Source organism: Vicia villosa, linkage group LG4 (assembly GCF_029867415.1).
Source record: "Vicia villosa cultivar HV-30 ecotype Madison, WI linkage group LG4, Vvil1.0, whole genome shotgun sequence".
In the NCBI taxonomy this organism is placed as follows: Eukaryota; Viridiplantae; Streptophyta; class Magnoliopsida; order Fabales; family Fabaceae; genus Vicia; species Vicia villosa.
Genome location: NC_081183.1, coordinates 195,075,592 through 195,100,499, shown reverse-complemented (window position 1 = coordinate 195,100,499; position 24,908 = coordinate 195,075,592). Strand labels below are relative to the sequence as shown.

The 24,908-nt window shown below is 32.8% G+C and overlaps 2 protein-coding genes across 2 annotated transcripts; both read right to left on the bottom strand.

Annotated features, from left to right (window-relative positions):
• Positions 1-4,140: 4,140 nt before the first annotated feature.
• Positions 4,141-5,449, bottom strand: LOC131594204 (dehydration-responsive element-binding protein 2F-like). Its single transcript, XM_058866290.1, has one exon. It carries the CDS (start codon positions 5,348-5,350, stop codon positions 4,466-4,468), a length of 885 nt encoding a protein of 294 aa, XP_058722273.1. The 5' UTR covers positions 5,351-5,449; the 3' UTR covers positions 4,141-4,465.
• A 2,155-nt stretch (positions 5,450-7,604) lies between these two features.
• LOC131596636 (probable GTP-binding protein OBGC2) lies at positions 7,605-12,653 on the bottom strand. Its single transcript, XM_058869357.1, has 10 exons — positions 12,484-12,653; positions 11,965-12,413; positions 10,569-10,660; positions 10,150-10,233; positions 9,707-9,784; positions 9,110-9,310; positions 8,911-9,018; positions 8,636-8,710; positions 8,275-8,462; positions 7,605-8,122 (listed from the first exon to the last, which is right to left on the bottom strand). The coding sequence occupies exons 1-10, from the start codon at positions 12,597-12,599 to the stop codon at positions 8,023-8,025; spliced, it is 1,491 nt and encodes a 496-aa protein (XP_058725340.1). The 5' UTR covers positions 12,600-12,653; the 3' UTR covers positions 7,605-8,022.
• Positions 12,654-24,908: the final 12,255 nt, after the last annotated feature.

The following is a 24,908-nucleotide window of genomic DNA, read 5'->3' as shown; positions in this document are numbered from 1 at the left end:
CTGTATAATAATTGTAATAAAATTGAACACACAAATATACTTAAAAGCATAGTATTGTACTAAAAATCCTTAATCACAAATTTTGCATTAATTATTTGAAGATATTTTTGGAAAACATCAAGTTGTTTTATTATTATTATTATTATTATTATTATTATTATTATTATTATTATTATTATTATTATTATTATTATTATTTTCCCCGGCCCCTCCATTTTATCAAATAATCTAAATTATACTTAAATCTTATTTCAAGTTAATTTTAGTGATGGTAGCCACAATGCTTTTTATAAGAAGCTATAAAAATAGTTTTATTTTAGAAAAACTTTTTAAACAAAATACTATAGCATTGGACAAGACAAAATTATTTTAAAAAATATACTATTAAATAAGATCATAAAATTACTTTTAAAATTTAAACAATAAATAAAAAGAAATTATTAGAAGGGTTTAAGGAGGTACGTACCAGTAGATAAGTTGTTTAAGCATTTCAAAGTAAAAATAAATAAATTATGAATCACTGTGGAGATGTGAAGTTAGCAAGTGTGGGTAACTCCATTCGTAAATCTTTTTTACATGGTACATCATCTCAAAATAATCTAGAAAATTTAAAAACAAAAATATGTGATAAGATTTTGAATTTGCAGTTTTAAATAACTTATCCATTCGACTCGAAAAATAACTTATCCATACAACCTGAAAATCGAAATTGACACCTATGAAAATAGAGAATCCTCTGAATATTCTCGAAAAAATATCTAATTTTTTTATTTGTAGGAGAAATTAGTTGTATAGGAGAACCTTTGAATTTCCAATTTTAAATAATTTATCCTATAATCTGAAAAACAAAATTGATGCAGAACCTCTCTAATTTCTTCCTATATTCACATAGGAAGATTTTAAATAGAGTTGTTGTTTTAGAAAAAACATATAAAAATACTTTTGATTTACATATGAAATTAGATGTATTGAAGAATAAGTTAAATAACTTACCGATACAACTTGAAAATTAAAATTGACACAGTACTTCTCTGATTTCGTTAGATGTTTGCATATGAAGATAAATGTTCTCATTTGAAGATAGAAAATCCTTTGAATAGAGTTATTTTCTTCAGGAAAGAAAGGGTAAACTTTTGGTTTACGGATGAAATTAGATGTACTGAAGAAGGAGTTACTCTATTCAAGAATATTGGGAGTAAGATAGAAAATCATGTGAATAGAGTTATTTTCTTCTGAAGAGAAAGGGTAAAAAAAATTACCTTTGATTTACTGATGAAATTAGATGTACTGAAGAAGGAGTTACTCTATTCAAAAATATTGAGAGATAAGAATCAAAAAAAGTGGACCTTGTTTGAACAGAGAATAGGTGAATAGGTGATGAAACCTATTTAGTGATGCCGTTTCAAGAATAATAAGTGAGCTGACATCTGTAAAATGTACAGATGAATCACTGTCCAGATACAGAGAAGAGTGTAATATAAAGATAAAAAAGATTCCCTTCAAAAAATTAATAATAAACTAACATGGTTGACGTACACCTATTACTGTTTAATAAAGTCGTGGCAAGAGTACAGAGTAGTTAATTCTATAAAAGTGCCTTAAAACAATATCAGGAGAGGAGAGTATAATATAATGATAAAGAGACGAATCTACTAGTACAAATACAACAACAACAAAATTAATAAAAATCTAATTATAAAAAAATAAAAATATTTGTACATACTCTTATTATTAAATATGAGATATTCACATCTATTAAAAAGAAATAAAATGAACTAGTAAATTTTTAAATTAACCTATTAAGATATAGTCAATTATCAATGTTGCATGTTTTAGATATATATTTATTTTAATAAAATTAAGATAATTGTCTTTTAATCATCGTAATTATAAGTTTTTTAATTGTTTTTTTTCTAACTTTGAAGAAATTTTCTTCATTTAAAAATCATTTAAAAAGTTAGTAGGTTGTTCATCTTAATTACTTATCATCTTTAAGGTGAAAATCTACTTTCGAATGTTCATATTTTGAATATAACTGAAATAAAATATAAACAAAAGTGATATATTAAATTCACTTTTATAATAAAGGTAAAAAAACATTCATCTTTTATTTTAGATTCCAAGAAAAACATTCAATTTTTATGTAAAAGAAAAATATTTATTTATTTAAATTAACAGACTACATTAAAAACAGCCTAAAATGTATTTTGCACAAATTGAAAAGAATTAAACTGTGAAGCAGTTCAAAATCCCAATAAAAATATCTATGAAAATGACTTAAATACTCATATTTTCAATTTTTTAAACATTAACATCTAAAAATTATTGGAAATTAAATATGTTCCTAATTGAAAGTGATTTTCTTCATTTAAATAAAGAATTGTAGGAGAAATTAGTTGTATAGTAGAACTTTTGAATTTCCAATTTTAAATAACTTACCCTATAATCTGGAAAACAAATTGATGCAGAACCTGTCTAATTTCTTCGTATGTTCGCATAGGAAGATTTTAAATAGAGTTGTTGTTTTTAGAAAAAGACATAAAATGCTTTTGAAGAATGAGTTAAATAACTTACCGGTATAACTTAAAAATTGAAATTAACACATAACTTCTCTGATTTCTTTAGATGTTTGCATATGAAGATAAATGTTCTCATATGAAGATAGAAAATCCTTTGAATAGAGTTATTTTCTTCCGGAAATAAAGGGTCAAAAAAGTTACCTTTGATTTACAGATGAAATTAGATGTACTGAAGAATGAGTTACTCTATTCAGGAATATTGAGAGTAAGATAGAAAATCCTTTGAATAGAGTTATTTTCTTCTGGAAAGAAAGGGTCAAAAAAAGTTACCTTTGATTTACAGATGAAACGAGATGTTCTGAAGAAGGAGTTACTCTATTCAGGAATATTGAGAGATAAGAATTAAAAGGTCTTGTCACCGTCAAAAAAAGTGGACCTTGTTTGAACAAAGAAATAGGGGAATAGGTGATGAAACCTATTTAATGATGCCGTTTCAAGAATGATAAGTGAGCTGACATCTGTAAAATGTACAGATGAATCACTGTACAGATGCAGAGTCCAGAGAGTGTAATATAAAGATAAGAGTGTAATATAAAGATAAAAAAGATTCCCTTCAAAATAATAATAATAAATTAACATGGTTGGCGTACACCTATTACTGTTTAACAAAAATCGTGCCAAGAGTACAGAGTAGTTAATTCTGTAAAATTACCTTAAAACAATATCAGGAGTGTATAATATAATGATAAAGAGATAACTCTACATGTACAAATACAACAACAACAAAATTAATAAAAATATAATTATAAAGAGATAAAAAAATTTCTACATATTTTTATTATTAAATATGAGATATTCACATCTATTTAGACAAGTAAAAAGAAATAAAATGAACTAGTAAATTTTTAAATTAATCTATTAAGATATAGTCAATTATCAACGTTGCATGTTTCATATATCTTTATTGAAATAAAATTAAGATAATTGTCTTTTAATCATCATAAAAAGTCTTTTGAAACAAGTATGATATTCTTTTGTCTTTAATTATAAGTTTTTTAATTGTGTTTTTTTTCTAACTTTGAAGAAATTTTCTTCATTTAAAAAGTTAGTAGGTTGTTCATCTTAATTACTTATCATCTTTAAGGTGAAAATCTCCTTTTGAATGTTCATATTTTGAATATAACTGAGATAAAATATAAACAAAAGTGATATATTAAATTCACTTTTATAATAAAGGTAAAAAAAACAGTCATCTTTTATTTTAGATTCCAAGAAAAACATTCAATTTTTATGTAAAAACAAAATATTTATTCATTTAAATTAATAGACTACATTAAAAACAGTCTAAAATTTATTTTGCACAAATTGAAAAGAATTAAACTGTGAACAAATTCAAAATCCAAATAAAAATATCTATGAAAATGACTTAAATACTCATATTTTCAATTTTTTAAACATTAACATCCAAAAATTATTGGTGATTAAATATGTTCCGAATTAAAAGTGATTTTCTTCGCTTAAAATCACTTATATATAAGAATAAAGAATTGTTTAAGATCTTATAAAAAGTTTTAAATATATTTAATCTGCAAACTACTGACATACATATATATATATAATATAATATAATACAATCAAACTCACATTCATTCATAACCATACATTACATTCTATTAACATTATATAAAATATCTATACACAACATTTGACCCTACAAAGATTCATGACAAAAGTGCTAACAAAATCACCATGTCATGATCTTTGAGTCAACTTATTCTTATTATCATAACATATATTAAACATCTTCCACTCCTTATAATAATACCATAATATATACATACTATACTATATATAAATATATATAGTATAGCATACATATACATATACATACACACACTAATAATATTATTATTGCATGATGATAATTGTTGTTGTCTTCATCTGGTTTACATGCACCATGGAGTTTGTAGAGAATCCCAACCATTGAAATTTCCAGCAGAGTTATATATTCCATCAGGATCAGTAATCATTGGATAATCCATTGAAATTGCAGCATCCAGAGACATAGCAGCTTCTCTCCAGATTGAATCATCATCAATCACTGGCATGGTGCTTTCATAATTCATTGTTCCAAAAAATGAATCATTACCTTCCATAATACCCTTTGAATTATCAATTATGTTGTAGCTTGGATCAACAACTTGTTGTTCCATTGTGTTTGGAACATCCATTGGAAATGACACAACAGAATTGTCACTGTTATATATTGGTCCAATATCACCAACATAAACAGTGCTGTGGACAGTGTTGTTGAGGTTATTGTTGTTGATCATCATGTTGTCCATGTTGCTCATGTTGGTCATGTTGTTCATGTTGGTCATGTTGATGTTGTTGCATGGATTGACATTTGACATATTGAAGCTGTTGTTGTTGTTGAGGTTGTTGGGTTCAACTTGGATTTGTTGGTATTGAATTGGTTGATGTTGCATGGGAGGTGTTTGTGATATTGTCCCAGTGGATGCAACAGAACGAGGAGAAAGTTCAGGAAGATTGAGTTTTGCTTCAGAACCGTAAAGCTTACGAGCAGCAGCATCATAAGCTAAAGCAGCATCATGAGAAGTTTCGAAAGTACCGAGCCAAAGACGAGCGCCGCGGTTAGGTTCGCGGATTTCAGCCACCCATTTGCCCCAGGTTCTCTGCCTAACACCTTTGTAAGTGCAGCTGGCGTTTTCAGGTCCACCTTTGCCTCGCATGCAGCCTTTTCTTGAACTTGCTTGTGCTGGCTTTTTCAACTGTTTTTTCTCTTCATTTCCCAACCCTGATTTCATCATTTTTTTTTTTGTGGTGTGTTTTTTCTGTTACACACTCAGGTTTCAGCAGAGAACTGAAATGTGACTATGAGTGTGTTATGTGTGAAAATGTTGAGAGAAAAAGCTTGATGAATGCATGGTATTTATATGTGAAAACATGTGTAGTAATGTACTAAATCCATGCATATGAAACGTGGCCCTTAATTAGTTTGAGCTGCTACTTGTCATCGTGAACAAGGCTAACCGTGTCAACTATGATCCTTACTGTTGATATATCTTGGACACACTTGGCTTAAGCTTTTCTACATAGTTTAATTATCAAGAACAAAATTCTCACTTGATTTCCCTTTTTTTTCTTTGTTTTTTCTTTTTCTTTTCTTTGAAATAATAAATGAAACTCTTAAATCAAATTAATGTAGTTATATATTTTTGTCTTAACCTTGAAAGTGAAGCATCTAATAATAGTATGTTAAAGCGTCTTGATTTCGATCTGATCACATCAGATCATGTGTTTATAAATGAGGATAGTCTTTATTTTAAAAATCGATTTTGCAAATTTGAGTTTAATCTAATCATGATTACATTGTAAAGTTAATTTCAGTCTAATCAAAAAGGTTACTATAAGATAGTATGAGAGTATATTTAAAATTCGAGTTTCTTATCAAGTCATTATAGTCGGACCACTTGTTTCAGGTTCCAAATGTCCAATTATAACAATGAGAGTGCGTTAAGAGTTCTACATTATATGAGATTAAATTTGAACATATATTTATAAGTAAATGTAATCTTCACCTTACAAACTTGTTTTTGTTAATTTATAAGATAATGCGAGTTCGTCTGAATTTCGTCTGATTGTTCGTATTTATCTGAAATTCATTATCTAGTTGAGCTATAGAAAACAATATGGTGAGAAGGAAGGTAAAAGTAAATAAAAGGATTGTTTACTGTTGTTTTAGCAATGTGGATTTGGATAATGGACATTTACTATTGGGTAGGTTCGGTGACATTTAGAGTAAACGGTTGAAGATAAGTACGTGCAAGGGTTTCAAAAAAAATAAGACTCACATGAGAAGGCTTTGTACGTGGAAAGAAACAATCCCAGGTGTTTCAAAGTGCTAAGAGAATTAGAATCAGTCATCAATGTGGCAAGTAAAACAGCCAAAAACTAGTTAGATACATTGGAATTATACATCACTTACGACACATTTGCGAGTTTATCGAAATTGATAAAATCATCATGCATTGCACTAGTGTGTCTTCCTTTTTATTTTCTTATGGTTCAAGATTTAAGAATCTCAACTAGATAAGCACTTATTTTGTTCTACACTACTAGTACTATTTATCTTGTGCTTTTTCTTTTTGGTTGTTGTGTTGTGGTTAAAGTTAGTAAAAGTGGTTCCTCTAAGTCCCGGTTAGGAATATATCCTTTAAGAATTGTGCATAACACCTTTCAAGTGAACTATTTATCTATAAATAGATAAAAACTGAATTTAATGGTTGTTAGTCATCACAATTGAAAGTTTATTTCTAAATAATCATTATTTTTTTTTAAAGTATGCTTTCAAACTTCATATTTTTGTCGAAAGTGTACTTTCAAAACACATAAAATTGACGCATTTTTCAGATACACGCATCTATAAAGATAACTCATGTGGATGTGTTTTCCTGAAGGACGGATCTTTAAAATAAGATGCATTGATGTGAAGAAGTGATAAGTAGACTCTATTATTTAGCATATATAATAAGTTTATCCCATTTGAAAGGAAAGAGTGCATGACACATTCATCATTTAAAATAGCTTTAAATTCCATAAAAGACTACCTTATCTTTTCTGAAGTCAAACACAATGGATAAGGTGAGAGTTATGTTATTTAGACACAACAAGAATGAATACTATAAAATATACATTGAATAAGTGTTAGAAGAGAGAAATAGTAATAAAAAACAACAAAGAAGTTATAAAAAAAGTGGTGTTGATGTTAGATTGTGTTCAAGTAACATTTCTCTACAATAAAGGGTATCAACAATGGGAAAAGAAAACCAATATATTTATTTTTCCAAAGTTTTAAGGAGTGTTCTATTTCTCATTGACTAACTTTTTTGTTCGTTTGTTAGTTTAAGATAAGTTGAACATTGTTAACTTTCTCTTTGATCTTTGACCAAATTAACAATTCACATTACACATATTGATCCATGAATTGGCATCATTACTATTTCATGGAATTACAGGTATACAAAAGCTAAATAACTTGTAGATAAATGAAGACAAGCAAGACACACTTAACAGGCTTGCGTGTATATAATTCAATATTTAATGTAGTACAATGTTTCCTTTGTCCTAAGAATAGTATATCAATATCAATAATATTAGCATTACAAATAGAGTACAACATTTCCTTTACAAGTAGTGGATGTTAAAAGCATCTTTTAAAGTTTTACTACAACTGATATAATTTACATGTCAAATTGCCATTCTTGCTTGCAACAATATATGAGGTCCAGGAACATGGACTATCACCTCATAATGCGTCCGGCATCTCACATTGCGTTAGTAATTTCTCTATAACTAACTGGTGATTGTCTTAATAGTTGTTCTCTGATAAAGCCAAATTAACACCAGAACCGATTTTTGTGTAGTCTTTGCAGATAGCCTTGTTTAACTTAAGTGTTTGACAAAGCATAGGACGCAAATCTCACCGCACGACACTGGAAGCCAATGCTCCATTGGAATCATTGCAATGCCTTAAAGCGGCCCTTATCTCCTTTAACATCTCCTTAATCCTAATACGCTTTCTGTGATAAGACAACGTGAAATTTTGACCTTAGCTGATGGGGTACTATGAAATGTATGATACAAAAGGTTTAAACATTTGGCGTGTGTGAAATGTTATGAAGGAAAACAGTTAAGAAAAGAAACAATATGAAATAAAACATCAAGAACTTACAGAACACTAACTCCGATAACAGAGTGAGGTCGTGGATAGTCCTCAAGTTTTTTTTCCTTTGTGTCACTTTCGTCAGACAATAATTGAGCAGGAATTTCAGAATTTGGATTTTGTTCAGAAGCTGAAGCTGTACCATCGCTGCCAATTCTTAGAATTTCTTGAGTCAATATTGGAAGCTTGTCCTCAACCTGAAATGAAAATTAAAGATACAGAATCTCCCTTCGCAGGGTCTAAACGTATTACCCTCACTAGACTTCACAGTGATGGGAATCTCATATGCATTGAGCCCCCTTTACAAGATAATAGGAAATTAAAGATACACTCAAACTCTCATAGAGGTTACTAGAAGGAAACTACATACCTCTGGAAGGTCAATCTTATTCAAAACAACAATGTATGGTCGTTCAAGGTACTCAGGGTTATACATGCGCAACTCCTGCAAAACATAATAGAGTAGAAAGAGAATTAACAAGATTAAAGACACCAAAACATGAGGGAAAGATAAACATTACAACAAGAAAAGTTGGACTGGCTACATATTACTTTATGCACATTAAACTGACTAGACTTATTTGCATGAGGAAAGGATAAACAATAAGCAGTAGAGTTGTTATTATTAAAATGCAATGTACATACTTCTCTGACAGTTCTGTAGTCGTTTACAGGGTTTTCAGTAGATGCATCAACAACATGGACCAATAGACGTGTTCTTCTTAGGTGCCTCAAAAAATTGCGACCAAGACCCTGAAAGATAAAAATGATTTCATTTTAACTACTTAGCATCTCAATGGTTTAAAGGAGGGACATTTGACAACATATATAAATTTATGGATACCTTTCCCAAGTGAGCACCTTCAATAAGGCCGGGCAAATCAGCCAATGTGGCTTCAGATGAATACATTCCAGCTCCCAAGTTGGGATCACCATCAAGGCGCCCAAGATTTGGCATTAATGTTGTAAAAGGATAATCAGCAATATCGGGTTTTGCAAGTGTAATGGCTCCCAGAAGCGTTGATTTCCCAGCATTTGGAAGTCCCTACAACAAGATTAACTTGATCTTGAGCAGCTGAATGAACATATTTGAAAGAGTAAAACCTTCACTTACTCTACAGCCAACAAAATTCACTTGGACAAACAGTAATAGGCAACTTTTGTTCACCGTATTAAAATATGATTAATACAATCCAAAGAAACTAAATGAAACCACTCAAGCTTTACACATCACCCCATTATCCTTCACAATCTTCAATAAAGCTTAGCCACGATAAAACCAATATTTTAGTTTCTCAGAAATCTAAATCTAAAAGTATCATCCTTGATAAAGAGACACATACAAAATCCATCCATCAAAATTGCACAGATATTATGAAGATAAGAGTAAGAAGACCCATATAGAATTAAACAGGGCATCATGCATAGACACAATACTTACAACCAAACCAACGTCAGCTACGACTCGTAGGGTCAACTCCAACTTAACTTCCTCCCCAGGTTGACCGTGAACTAAAACCTGTAACAATTTTAAAATGACGGTTTTATATTACAGCAAGATAGGAATTAGGAACACAACTAGCAAAATGCAGTGACATCTAATTGCAACTAGTAAGTACAAAATGTTCAAATACTATTGTTTATGGATTCAAGATACATTTTAAATCTTTTATAAAACCAAATATGAAATTGATGATTTACGATCACAGTTCCAGGCCCCAGCAAATACTGAGTAAAGAGCATGTATTTTGGATTTAAAAAATTGGTTGGCCATTACTGGCCCCTGTTGATTTAATCCTTTAATACATGCACAACGAAGTCTTAATTGTAAGAGGCCAGTAATGATATCTTTTAATGAACACGTAAATACTCAATAGATTTTACCTTATCCGAGTCATCTCTCATCATGTTTGTTGTCAAACTCGTCGTCTTTTTCCTATTATGTTTTGGCATTTCTAACAAGCTAATCTGGGAAGACATAGAAAAAGTTGGAATCTTGTGCAAAATACAACAATAGTACCTAATATATGTGTATACCACGAGTAACCCTATATTTTCAGGGAAAGAATATAATGTTAGAACGAAAATTCTCAAAAATAATCCTTACAGAGTACAGTACCCAAGAATATGAATTTATTTATTCTGTCAAACTATTTGATTTTGTCACCAATTTGAACTGGCACAACTTATGTGATACTAGGTTATTTTTAAACTGATTGAACATGCCCGATTCATTACTCTGCGGTTACAAAAACCAATTAAAATTTTGAAAGAATTTCAAATCTGTGTGTATTGCTATTTACCCCTCCTTGTCCACCCCTCGCAACAAGAACTTCATCACCATGTCGTGCTAGATCAGCTAACATCTTTCCTCGTTTGCTTTTCACAACTGTACCTGTAACTCACAATCATAAACACAATAAGAGATATCAAGTTTAGTTTTCTAAGAGTCCTTTTCACCAAAATGTTGTTTCGCAATCTTTTTCACAGAAAAATTTAAACAGAAAATAAAATGAAAACAAGGTGACGACTTTTGTAATAATATTGAAAAACATATTGGTTCAAAATGAAAACAAGAAAACAAGCCAATACAGTTTAGGTGGCTTTTTACCAATGCTTTAAAAACCAAGCGAACAATTTAAACCAATTGAATTATGAACAGAAACTGTCTACAGTTCAATTACTTGAACGGTTAGATCAGGATTGGGTCCCAATTCAAACAGTTTAAAACAGTTGAACATTGATTCAAATATCACACCAGTTCGGTTTTTAAAACAATTCATTTAACTTGGATTTAGGTGATATTTGTATTCGTAATTACAAAAACGACACCTTAATCTAATCTATATTCACATTTCCAACATATAATGGACTACAAGGTAAAATTTAAATCAACTAAATTGTATTTATTTTCCAAATCCCCTTTAAAAATACAACATATAATGGACTACAAGGTAAAAAATAAATAAACTAAACTGTATTTATTTTCCAAGTCCCCTTTAAAAATACAACGTAAATCTTTGCACCATTTGGGATGAATTCAAGAATAACCAATTAAATGTAATATTACTAACATTGCAACTCAATAACAACAACCAAGCCTCATCTCACTAAGATCAATCAGCGCCATAATTTAAGTCTTCCTCTACCTCTAATGGTTTAACTACCCCAAGTATTTTACTACAAAGTTAATATGTCTTCCCTCTACAGGTCTTTCCTCTACATGCCCAAATCACATGAGCAAGGTTTTTAAAATACAGTCCCTAACCGCTAAAACAGACGCAGCAAAATGGTATAAGCAATACCGTTATTAAGTTGTGGTTAATTCACACTGCGACGACTGTAATCAGTGTAGCAATATTTGTACCGACTGAAATCGCGAAAGTCTTTATGTCACCACTACGCGACTGTTTTTAAAAACTTGCACCAGAGTCTAGTTTCCAGTTTCCACTATATTTTCTACTAAATACTAAAGTGCTTCCTCAACTCTCCCTCTCTAGTCTCTAATATTTTTATTTTCAATGCTACACATTCAATGCAGCATCTTCACTTCCACTTACACTACAACTAATTTTCTTTGGTGTTGCTAATCAAAATATATCAAATCTATCTATAGAGAAGGAGCATATAAACTATGCATAATATCAACAACAACAATAACAACAACAACACAGCAAAACCAGAATGAAATTCACAAACCTAGAGGAACAGCAATCCTAACAGCAGGAGCAGCAATTCCATTCCGCAAGTAAGAAGTAAACACACCAACCGCATCAACATTCCCTCCGCGTTTCGCATTAAACCTATTCTTATTATGAAACTCTAACAAAGTATCTTTACTCTCATCCGCATAGATAACAACATCGCCACCATGACCGCCCATCGGAAGTATAACCGATCCATCAAAATCCCTCTTCAACGCACTTCTCTTATGACTATCAATCCCTTTTCCTTTTTTGCCCTTTTCAGCTTCTTTTTTAGGTTTCTGGTTCAGAATCGATCCGTGACCGCCGTCGCCTCCGCGAACGGTTATGGTAACGTGGTCGAAGTATTTGTGAGGCTCCTTTGTTAACGCCGTTGACGATGGAGGGTTTGGATTCGTAACTCTGCATTCTACTGTTTTGCGTTTATGTTGGAGTTTGATTGTCCTGTATGAATGAATGGTGTTAGTTAGTGGAGAGGATGAATGTAGAAATGGTGAAATGGTAATGATGATACCTTGGTGGAAGATGAAGTGGGAGTGGAAGGAATTGAAGAGTTGAACTGGAGAAGAGGCGAGTTTGGCGGGGATGAAAGGTGAGAAATGATGGTGGTGGTGAAGTCAGTGAAGCCATTATCCGAAATTTGAATTGAGAGAGGAAGAAGAAGATGAAGATGGGAATGAAGAACGAAAGTTGGGCCGCAGGAGACTGAGTATAAAGCCCAATATATATTGGAATTTTTTATTCCACCCCATTTTTTTACAGCACAACACGTGAAATTCCTAAAATGCCCCCCAAAACAGAAAATATATTTTCGGTTCGCATCATAATTGACATTAACATTGAAACTAACTGGAAATATAATTACGGTATAGAACCGTAAGTATATTTTCGGTTCGTGGGACACCTAAAAGGCGCGTTGCCTTTTCCCCTTCCATTACAATTTCAAAAACACACTACACAAAATACTCTCTCAATTTCATATTCACCGAAACAACCGCATTTCCCACCGAAATTGTTCGTAGCATCAAGAACTAGTATATCAAGCATCCAACAACAACCAATAAACAAAAAACAACAACAATAAATCAAGTAAGCTGACTTTGAACTTTTTTGAGTTTATGTAAAATCCACTCAAATGTGTGTTTTAGGTAAGAAATTAGGAATTATGGCTTGTTTTCAACATTATAAATCATTACTAAGGTGTTAGACATGTATTTTAAATGATCAATGAGTTCACATGTGGGGGTAGGGTGCCATTAACAGACCTCTGAAATCGCAGCAGAAACCGAAAATGCATTTCTGATATTCATCAAGAACAAAATCGGAAGTGCATTTCCAGTTTTTTCCCTTATGTGTTTTCAAGTTTATTTTCAGCATTGGTCCTTGAGTTAACATTTTTTCTATGCTTCTACAGGAGCAATGACTGACTGAGCATCTTGATTGAGACACAGAAGGGTAGCACAACATGCTTCTGTGCAGAGAGAAAAGAGTCAGGCATGTTAGAACAAGATTGAGAATCTATGTTTAGAATCTAGTTTTGATGATAACAAGCATATATTTTGTGAGTAACAATTTTATTACTAATGGTTTCATTTAGTGTGCAGATATTATGTCATAAATTTTATACACGATTCATCAGAAAAAGAGTACAACAACTACATCCAGAAGATTGACAAAGCTAAACATCATTATCAGATGTTCTAATTAAGAATACGTCAAACAAACCAAAGACCGTAGATCAGAAACAAAAGAAGCAACAATCAGAGACAAGACTACTCAGAAGAACAAGCAATATCAATGCTTACATACAACAAGCACATAATCAGAAAAGTACATCAAACAAGCCTCAAGGAATTACAAAGAATCATCTGATACATGAAGTCTCGGTACAACAAGAATAGAAGATCAGAAGTTCTGATGTTGCAACGCAGAATCTCAACAATTGAAGACAGAAGATCAAGTCATCACGCAAAACAATAAGCACTAGCACAAGCAACATCTTGGTCCACTACAACATCTACGGAAGATACTCATAACTCAACAGTCAGAAGATTCAGAAGCTTTAAAGACAACTAGCTTTGATAAAATCGCATGACATTTATTCTCTGTCTACAAAGAACAAGAAGACAAGCTATCATATAAAAATAGTCTTGAAAGGAGTCTCAGAATCTAAGGGAGAACCGTTACAAACATCATCATTAGCAAAACGGTTACAACAATTAAATGGAACTACTCCCAAGGCTAATTGAAGAAGCAACCCACATGCAGCGCGTTGGGAAGACAAGCTAAACCAAAGAAGCACGCCGCCAACTGTAATCATCTTATTGAAGATAAGGCTCTGCAGCAAAACAACACTTGTCATTAATGGATCATACGAGACAAAGTATTCAAAGCAAATCTTCAAACAAGTCTCAACGGCTAGATTCCAACGGTAACCACTCATCAAGCTATAAATTGAATCAAACTTCAAAGTGCATGCGATGATCGATCTTTTTCCTTCCTAACTAATGCATGTTGTACAACTCTGTTGTGCCTTATAATATCATGGTTATCAACCATAATGCTTATAATTAAAGCACACAATCATTACACAAATGAAACACAATGAGGTCAAGCCAAAAAATGATGATATATAAACTTCAAAGATGCATCTCCCGATTTTGGAAATCAAAATGTTAGAAAATTCCGGAGATGCATCTTCATAATATTGTGCAACTTAGAAGGGTGTTAATGGCGGAAAAGCAACCATGCCAACACCCAAAATAATGCATTAATCATTAAAACTACATATCAAAATCATTGCTCATGTAAATCACATATCTGAACTACCTACTACATAACCTAATGCTCAATTTATACACATGTATATAAAAAATAAAAAAATTAGAAAAATAAAAAACGTACCAAATATGAGTTAAGTTTGATGTTGAGTGAGCTTTTTCATTGATTTGATGTTTGATGGAAGAAGATTTGAAGTGAGTTGAATGATTTTGAGAGAATGTGAGTTGAGTGAGTTTGAGAGAGTGTTATGAGAAGTGAAGAAGGAGAAAGGTTTGGGCGTCCTTTTGATTAAAACAACATCCGGGGATGCATCTCTGTGACTTTTTTTACAACGTCTTAGGGCCCAATTTAGGAACCAATGTGTTTAGGGTGCTTGTGGAGATGCATCTCTAAAATCAAAGGTTATTTTTTATTTTTCACGAGGGTGTGATAGCAATCCATAAGGTGCCTTAAGCAATTCCCTAATTTTTTAGGTTGCTCTTCTCACCATTAGTGGTGAAGAACCACCCTTAAAAAAGTCTAAAATATCATGTGCAGTAAGTTTGTTATAAATTCGGCATATTTTAGTAAAACTTATATTTTCATTTATAAAGAGTAAGCATAATTGTTAAAAAAAGTGAGGTGTATGAGAGGCCTTCTTGAAAAACATCAAGAACAACAGCAACAAGTTCAGTAGGTTAGACTTGTGGGGCAGCAGCAGGGGACACATGCCTCGAGAAGATGATGCTGGAGACACTTGAACTCAAGAGGATAATACTTCTCCATCAAATGAAGTGACACCAACAATACAAGTTAGGCCACTCTACTATGTCTCAATATTTCTCGGTTGTCTGACATTTTACCTTTAATTAAACTAGAAAAATTATATAGTAATCAAAGAAGTCAAACTCAGGGGACAGAACAGGCAAAATCAAACAAACTATACATATTAGGAAAATCCAAAAATTAACTATTGTACCAGACGAAACCATAAGAACACATAATTGGTTGCATTTTGAGAGTGTATAGAGTTTAATTCCAGATTTTAGAGGTACTATTGGTTTTTCACTATGGTGGGTGAGCACCGCTAAGGTGCAAAGAGTAAATTCCCTAATTTTGTTTGTATTACTCATTGCACCACATTAGTAACTCACACTCTAGAAAAATTCCACAAATAAGACTTGAACCTGGATTTTAAAATTTGAATGCACTTAATACACAAAAAACCATATTTGGAACACACCATAGCTAGATATTAAAAAAACTCTAGAGATTGGAATCTATTTAGTGTAAACTATAAATATTAGAATCCATATGCGCCTAACCGATCACATCCATGGTCAACCTTAGGACCACACAATTTAAAAAATAAATATTGATTTCAAAGTCCAAATTTAATCTGCATATTGAAATTCATACGCTTATGTTTAAGTAAACATGTGCCTTTCCCTCTACATTCACATTTTTATTTATGCAAAAGAGCAAAAATAATGAATATGAAGAGTTACTTCTCATTTGCGTTTACAAAACTTGTTCTCCTCACTTTCAATCATTCTCATAACTTTTATCCATTGTGCCGAAGCTTATCGCATCTCTACTTCATTGCATTGCATTCTAAGTTCCTCTCCATTGCATTGGTAAGTTGCTGATAAGTGCCAAAATGTACTTATTTTGTGTATGTAAATAGTGGCACTTATCGATACTTTTGTTAATACTGTTTGAATAATTCTCCGTTTTGTGTATAAATACGTATACTTTGTGAATAGTTGTATTTTCATATACTTTTATACCATTTGATAGTTTTTCCTTTGTTTTTATAGGTATTCATGCTTATTGGAGCCTTGAGGAATAAAGTGTCAAAGGCACGGCTTCGATTTCGCAGTTTTGGTGCAAGCCCGCTTAGCCACCATCAAGCGGACTTCCAAAGACTCAAACTAAGGATGTCCAAAATCATCACTTTGGTTTCCATTCATTCATTATTGGATAGAGAATTGAATAAGCTTTCCAACGCTTCGAACCGGGCGCAATTCGGAGTTACGGTTCTCGAGTTATGGCGAAAACAAAATCTGATTTTTAGCAGACTCCGCTAAGCGGAGGGGGGGTCCGCTGAGCGGAGCTCCAGCGGAGAAAATCAGCGTCTGGATGCAATTTTGAGTCCGCTGAGCGGAGGGGGTCTGCTAAGCGGACCTGCTAAGACAGCAGCTCGTTAAAAGGGGCCAAAACACAATTTTTAGGTCATGGGTTGGGTATTTTTGAGTCCCAACACCATCAACTTCATTCTTAGAGTAGGACTGGCTTAGAAAACAACACCGGATCATGCACTTTGAAGATCGGAGGTGGATTTCTCATCAATAGGAGCTGACAACCCGCGAGATGTTTGGTTTATCTCTTCTATTCTCTGTGTATTTCTTTGTGTTGGGTTTGTTTGTATAGTTACTCGAATCTTATGTATATTTACCGATTATAATGTTATATTTAACTTGCTTTACGAATCTGTGTTGATGTTATCCTGGATTTTTGCTCTATGCTGGGGATTTGGGGTGCTTTAGAGATAAACTTCTTGAATCCTTATCTAGGATGATAATCTGTTGGTTTTGAACTCTAGAGATAGATTTAGAGCTAGCATTCACTGTTTGTATCTGTTCTTAATGCTTTCGTGTTTGAGCGGCGCGCGAGAGATCGCCGACGCGAGAATACGGATGTTCTCGTGACTTTGCGTTAGAGATAACCTTAGTTGTGAGATGATCTCGTTTGTGCTCCAGAGATGGACGCTTATGTGAGAGATATGTGATGACATAGATGAGTATCGTAGGTTGAGTATAACGGGTTGGTAAGTGTATGTTTGTGAAGAGTGAATATATTTACATTCCTGGTAAGTTATTTCTCTTCTAAGAATGTGTTTATTCTTTTCCTGTCTATATCTTTGTTTACCTTTCGTTCATTCAAACCCAAGCTCGAAACTATAGAAACTGTTGAATGGTATCTCTCCATCTCTGAGGACGATAATTCCCGGATCAATATTTCCAAATCTTTTTTGTTGCTTGCCCTATACTGCATTCAACAAAATGGCGCCGTTGCCGGGGATGGTTATGATTGCATCGCAATAGTTTTCGTGGTTTTGAGCTTTGTATATATCGTATATATTGTATAGTTTCACTTGTATATATATATTTACTTGTACATATTTACTTGTTTATGTTCACCATATAGTTTTACTTGTATATGTTACATATGTTACATTCAAGTATACTTTTGTTAGTGAATGTTGGTGAAACATGTTGATCTCGGATTAGCTCTTTACTTACAAATCTTCACTTTTCAACTCGTGCATCCAACATTCACTAACTTTCTCTTTGTGTATGTTAATAGTTATATGTGTTTCATGTTTGTATATATGTGTTTGTTCATGTACATATTTGTATACTTGTGTTTTCCTTTATGTTCGTTTAATCATTGTATATATTTGTACCCGTAACGTTTGTGGAGTGGTTGGTTAGGACACTTTCTTAGGCTTGTGCGGTGAGACATCACCATGGCATGATTGGAGGAAGCTACTTTCCAAACACCAAAACAATAAAGGCGTCGAGCTAACGACGTAAAACAAGCGCTTGTTGGGAGGTACCCCAACGGTTGTAAATGTTGTTTATATTTATGTTTATGAGGTATTTAGGTGAAGTGGCGAGTGATTGAAACAACTGGTGCAATTCTGATTTTTCTGAGTTCTGATGTGCCCGCTAAGCGAGCTCAGCTCCGCTAAGCGAGCATAGCAGAATTTTGTTTTTCTGCTCTGTACCAGTGGGGTTCCCATTCCACTTGGTTCACTCGTTTTTCCCACTTTCACCAAGGCTATTTAGTAGTAGATACTAGTTTTATTTTTCTAATTCTTTTGTTGGTTGTTTGTACTCGAATTTTGTCGGTAATTCGAAGATTTTTGAGGTGATTTTCCAAAGCTTGAGTGTTCCAACTTGCGGATGTATGGTAGGATATTGTTTTTAAAGTCGTATCATTCAAGGTACTCATTTATCGCTTTCTATAGCATGACATGTTTAGGAAACTTTTCATTTGTACAATTACCATACCATTCATTCTTTTGCATTACTTGCTTGTTGATTGAATCACTTTAGTTCCCAAACCATAAATGTGAGGAAGCTTTCCATTGTTCATATATGTTGGAGGCCACAATCTTTGTTTTAACTGGATTTTATTATGCTTAATCTTTTGTTTATGTTGATTTTATGAAAGCATGAAAAGGATCAAGGCATTTTGTTTCATTTTGAGCACAACCACCATAACCAAATAGTCAATTCACCTTGTGAGTGTGTGATCATTTGTTAACCCTTTTGAGCTTTTTGTCAATGTCCATGTTGTTTTTGCTAAATGCTTATCTTTGAGTGTTTAGTTCTCATTTTTTCATGGATGATTGATTCTTTGTTTTCTTGAACCCTCAACCATGATTTTTGGTATGAATTTTTACCTTGCCTTAGAAAGTAGGGAGTATTCATATGATGGTGTGGTTGAATTCAAGTTGGGGAGAGAAATGGTTGTGTACTTATTTGGTTGTTGCTATGAGGTTGAAAAGAAAGAAAAAGAAAAAAAAAAGTGAAAAGAAAAGAAAAAGAAAGAAAAAAGGAGAAAAAGTTTTGAAAAACAAAAAGAAAAGAGAAGTGAATAATTGTGCTAATAAGTATTGTGATTGGTTTGAGAAACTTGTGGTTAAGGAAGAAGTTTGATCGAGATTTTGTTGTTTGAATCTTTGGTGGATTGATCACTCCCTTAGGTTTAGGCAAGTTTTTGTTTCGATTAGCCTTAGGACTTATCTCTTGTTTGTTAACCAAGCCACATTACAACCTTGAAAAGTCCTTGTGATTCTTGCTTTTGTATCTTCAATGTGATTTTTGGATGAATGCATAATTTAATCTTTTGTTTGCAAGATTGTTGGATGAGTATTAAAAGTCCTTCACCTTTGTGTGTTCTTCATCCATTGATGAATTTTTGCTAGGTGTGATTCATGATGTGAGCATGTATTGTGTTAGAATGTTTTGTATGCTTTTTGTGCTTAGGATTCGTTTCGTTTACATGTTTTCGTTGTAGGATAGTGGTAAGTATTTACTTTGTTTATACGTTTTAATATTGAGCCATACATTTGTTTTTGGTTTTTCTAAACTTGTTGATTCACAATTCTTTGGTTTATTACTTTCAATTCTTTGATTTATTTGACATTGTTTGAGGACAAACAAAGTTTCAAGTTGGGGAGAGTTTGATAAGTGCCAAAATGTACTTATTTTGTGTATGTAAATAGTGGCACTTATCGATACTTTTGTTAATACTGTTTGAATAATTCTCCGTTTTGTGTATAAATACGTATACTTTGTGAATAGTTGTATTTTCATATACTTTTATACCATTTGATAGTTTTTCCTTTGTTTTTATAGGTATTCATGCTTATTGGAGCCTTGAGGAATAAAGTGTCAAAGGCACGGCTTCGATTTTGCAGTTTTGGTGCAAGCCCGCTTAGCCACCATCAAGCGGACTTCCAAAGACTCAAAATAAGGATGACCAAAATAATCATTTTGGTTTCCATTCATTCATTATTGGATAGAGAATTGAATAAGCTTTCCAACGCTTCGAACCGGACGCAATTCGGAGTTACGGTTCTCGAGTTATGGCAAAAACAAAATCTGATTTTTAGCAGACTCCGCTAAGCGGAGGGGGGATCCGCTGAGCGGAGCTCCAGCGGAGCAAATCAGCGTCTGGATGCAATTTTGAGTCCGCTGAGCGGAGGGGGTCTGCTAAGCGGACCTGCTAAGACAGAAGCTCGTTAAAAGGGGCCAAAACACAATTTTTAGGTCATGGGTTGGGTATTTTTGAGTCCCAACACCATCAACTTCATTCTTAGAGTAGGACTGACTTAGAAAACAACACCGGATCATGCACTTTGAAGATCGGAGGTGGATTTCTCATCAATAGGAGCTGACAACCCGCGAGATGTTTGGTTTATCTCTTCTATTCTCTGTGTATTTCTTTGTGTTGGGTTTGTTTGTATAGTTACTCGAATCTTATGTATATTTACCGATTATAATGTTATATTTAACTTGCTTTACGAATCTGTGTTGATGTTATCCTGGATTTTTGCTCTATGCTGGGGATTTGGGGTGCTTTAGAGATAAACTTCTTGAATCCTTATCTAGGATGATAATCTGTTGGTTCTGAACTCTAGAGATAGATTTAGAGCTAGCATTCACTGTTTGTATCTGTTCTTAATGCTTTCGTGTTTGAGCGGCGCGCGACAGATCGCCGACGCGAGAATACGAATGTTCTCGTGACTTTGCGTTAGAGATAACCTTGGTTGTGAGATGATCTCGTTTGTGCTCCAGAGATGGACGCTTATGTGAGAGATATGTGATGACATAGATGAGTATCGTAGGTTGAGTATAACGGGTTGGTAAGTGTATGTTTGTGAAGAGTGAATATATTTACATTCCTGGTAAGTTATTTCTCTTCTAAGAATGTGTTTATTCTTTTCCTGTCTATATCTTTGTTTACCTTTCGTTCATTCAAACCCAAGCTCGAAACTATAGAAACTGTTGAATGGCATCTCTCCATCTCTGAGGACGATAATTCCCGGATCAATATTTCCAAAAAAAATTTGTTGCTTGCCCTATACTGCATTCAACAGTTGCCCATTCTCTTCCTTTTTTAATTTCGGATGCATGCATTACCTAAATAGTTTATAGTATGAGAATTTATGGTTAAATCCAATAGATATGTCATTTGTGTTTGTCTTGAACTACCTTGCATCGAGTTTTTTAGCACCAGAGCTTAGGGTTCGCATGTATATCTCAGTGCAGTATGAATTGTATAATTCAAACCCTCAGTCCAAAAATTGGAATTCGGAGTTACCTATTATATGACTTTTGGTTTGACTTGTTTCTATTTTCATGTTATGACATCTCTCTATTATGTTTGTTTGATTGCAAAAAAAATATCTAACAACTACGAATATTGAGAGATGAGAATTAAAAGGTCTTGTCACAGTCATAAAAGTGGACCTTGTTTGAACAGAAAAATAGGGGAATAGGTGATGAGACCTATTTAATGACGTCGTTTCAAGAGTAATGGGTGAGTTGACATCTGTAAAGTGTGCAGATGAATCACTGTACATATGCAAAAAGTATAGAGAGTGTAATATAAATATAAGAGTGTAATATAAAGATAATAATATTTTCATAAAAAACTAATAAAACTAACATTATTGGCATAAATCACATATATGTTGTACACCTATTACTGTTTAATAAAGTCGTGGCAAGAGTACAAAGTGTGTCAACTTCTCAAAAAAGTGGCTTAAATCAATATCAGGAGTGTATAATATAATGATAAAGAGATTAATCTATTTGTACAAATTCAAAAAAAAAATGAAATGAATTAAAATATAATTATAAAGAGATAAAAATATTTGTACATATTATTATTATAATTAAATATGAGATATACACATCTATTTAGACAAGTAAAAAAGAAACAAAATGAACTAGTAAAATTTTAAATTAACCTATTAAGATATATTTAATTATTAATGTTGCAAGTTTCAGATATATCTTTATTTAAATAAAATTAAGGTAATTGTCTTTTAATTATCATAAAAAGTCTTTTGAAACAATATGATATTATTTTGTCTTTAATTATAAGTTTTTCAATTGTGTTTTTTTTTCTAACTTTCAAAAAAAATTCTTCATTTTAACTTCGAAATTGGTAAGTTGATCATCTTAATTATCATCTTTAAGCTATATTTATCTCTACTCAATTATACATGGACCTTGTTCAAATTTTGAATATAACTGAATTAAACAGTTCGGACCCTTAGTCTAGAAATTGGAATTCAGAGTTACCTGTTATGTGATTTTTGGTCTGGCTTGTTTCAATTTTCATGTTATGACATCTCTCTATTATGCTTGTTTGATTGAAGAAAAGTATTTGACAACCAAGAAAGATTAAGACTTGGTAGAGTGCCCAACATGCTTTCATTCGTAGGGAGAAAGCTAGACCCTCGCGACCTGTAATTAGAGAGATTTATTTTGTTGGTGAGGGATTGTCTCCACGGGTTCATGTGTCTCCATCATCGTCTTCCTGGATTCATGTGGCCGATGTTGCCCCAAAGCCCGTGTTGCCCAAGATGCCCCAAAGGGTTTCCTAGGAGGCCCCTTTTACCTTTCATTAATTCCTATGTATCCAAACCATGTTGCTAGGCATATATGCAAAGTGTTTGATGCTTGATTGTGTCCAAAGTCAATTTTAAGTTTATTTTTTGCTCAGAGTGTTTTTGGGTTCTTTTTCACAGTCTTTTCGTAAACTTAATCAAGCAAATAGTGCCAATAATGTTTTGAAGAGTGTTTTAAGTATCTGAACTCAACAGTTAATTAGCCTAGTATTTCTACACTGAGCGCGCTAAGAAATTTTTGGCGCATGTCAAAGTGCGCTTAGGGAGATGCCATTTATTATTTATTACATTTTGTTTCAATAAAAATGATTTTTGAGAAAATTTAAAAGACTATAAAATAGGTTGGTTTACCAACAAGCGCTTGTTTAACGTTTGTGTCTTGACGATTTTCAGTGTTATATAATACCAATTACCTTAGAACATACCTCATGATATTTGATCATAACCTTAATTTGACCTTCGTCAATGTCTACCAACATCCTTGAGGTTCATGAATGATCTTCCTAAAATAAGAGGTATCTTTGTGTTTGCCTTGATATCCAACACCATGAAATAAATAGAAAATGAAAACTTGAGTATTTCAATCAAAACATTTTTGATTGTTACCACTAGTTTCCTGCATGTCTTATCTGCCATCTTCAATGTTTCCATAATTGGCTCTATTTGGAAGTTACCAATTTTCTTTACCCCTGAGATTGTTATTACATTTACACTTGCACCCAAGTTAGTGAGTATATTTCTAACTTCCATATTACCTATGGATATAGGTAACATGACTACACTAGGATCTGCTTCCTTCTGGGATAGAGTCAGTTGGGTAATCTCGCAGTTTTCCTCTTGCGACTCCGATGAGTTAATGTTTCTTTCTCTTTTGCCCTAACAACAATTATTTCATCAATAACAATACCATTACAATGTTCTTTTATATTAGTTTGGATGTTGGCATTGAATGTGTCTTTTTGTTGGCCAGTCAATTGTTAGCTAATTGGAGGACTTGTGTCTCAAGGTTCCTTATGAAGAGGCTTTAGTGTTCTTCTGGTTGGCAATAGACACAGGGATAAAGTGATTGAGTATGCTATCCAACTTTGTTTCTTTGCATTTTGTGGAGTTCCTTGTGTGCAATGGTGATAGGGTTGTCTATTTGTTAGCTCAACTTCAAATCTCCATCTTTGATAGAAGTTGTTGTTTCTTGGGAAGTTGTTGTTTTCATATTGCCCAGGCCTTTGTTGATTTCTTACGTATTTGACTTCTTCATCAATTGGGGCTAAATCCAGTTGAATGTTCACCACTGCATAATGCACAAAGTGTAATATGCCTTTGTTGTGGCGACCCGTGCATCTCTTTTAATTGTTGTGAGGGTTTATACAAGTGCTTTGTCACCTCATCCACTATTTGTGTCAACAACTTGTTTTGTATGAGAATAACATCATTGGTATTCAACTCTATAAAACTTTTATTTCTTTGAAAAAGATTTATGTTATATTGTCCTTGATTATCACTAAGCGTTATTCTTTCAATAATTGCAATTGCATCTTTTATGCTATTTGACATTAGAGAACCCCCTACAGTAGCAAATAGTAACAACTTTTATCCTTATTGAAATCCATTTTTGAAGATGTGAATTTATGTAAGATCATCAAAACTGTGATTTGGGCATATCCTTAGCATGAATTTTTACCTCTCCCACGCTTCACAAAGAGTTTAATTTCACCTTGAGGGATCAACATAATGGTTGTGTTTACTTCCATGAACTTGTTGTAAGGGAAGAATCTGCTCAAGAACTTTTCCTCCAATGCATTCCAATTTGTCATTGTCGATGTCAGTTGGTCTAGATACCTCTCATTTTCTTTTCCAAACAAGACAATCTCAAGATTATCACTTCCACCTTAGTTTCTAGAGTTCATGGCATACTAGAAATCTCATAGAACTTCGTGAGGTGTTTCCTCATGATCTAGTTCTGC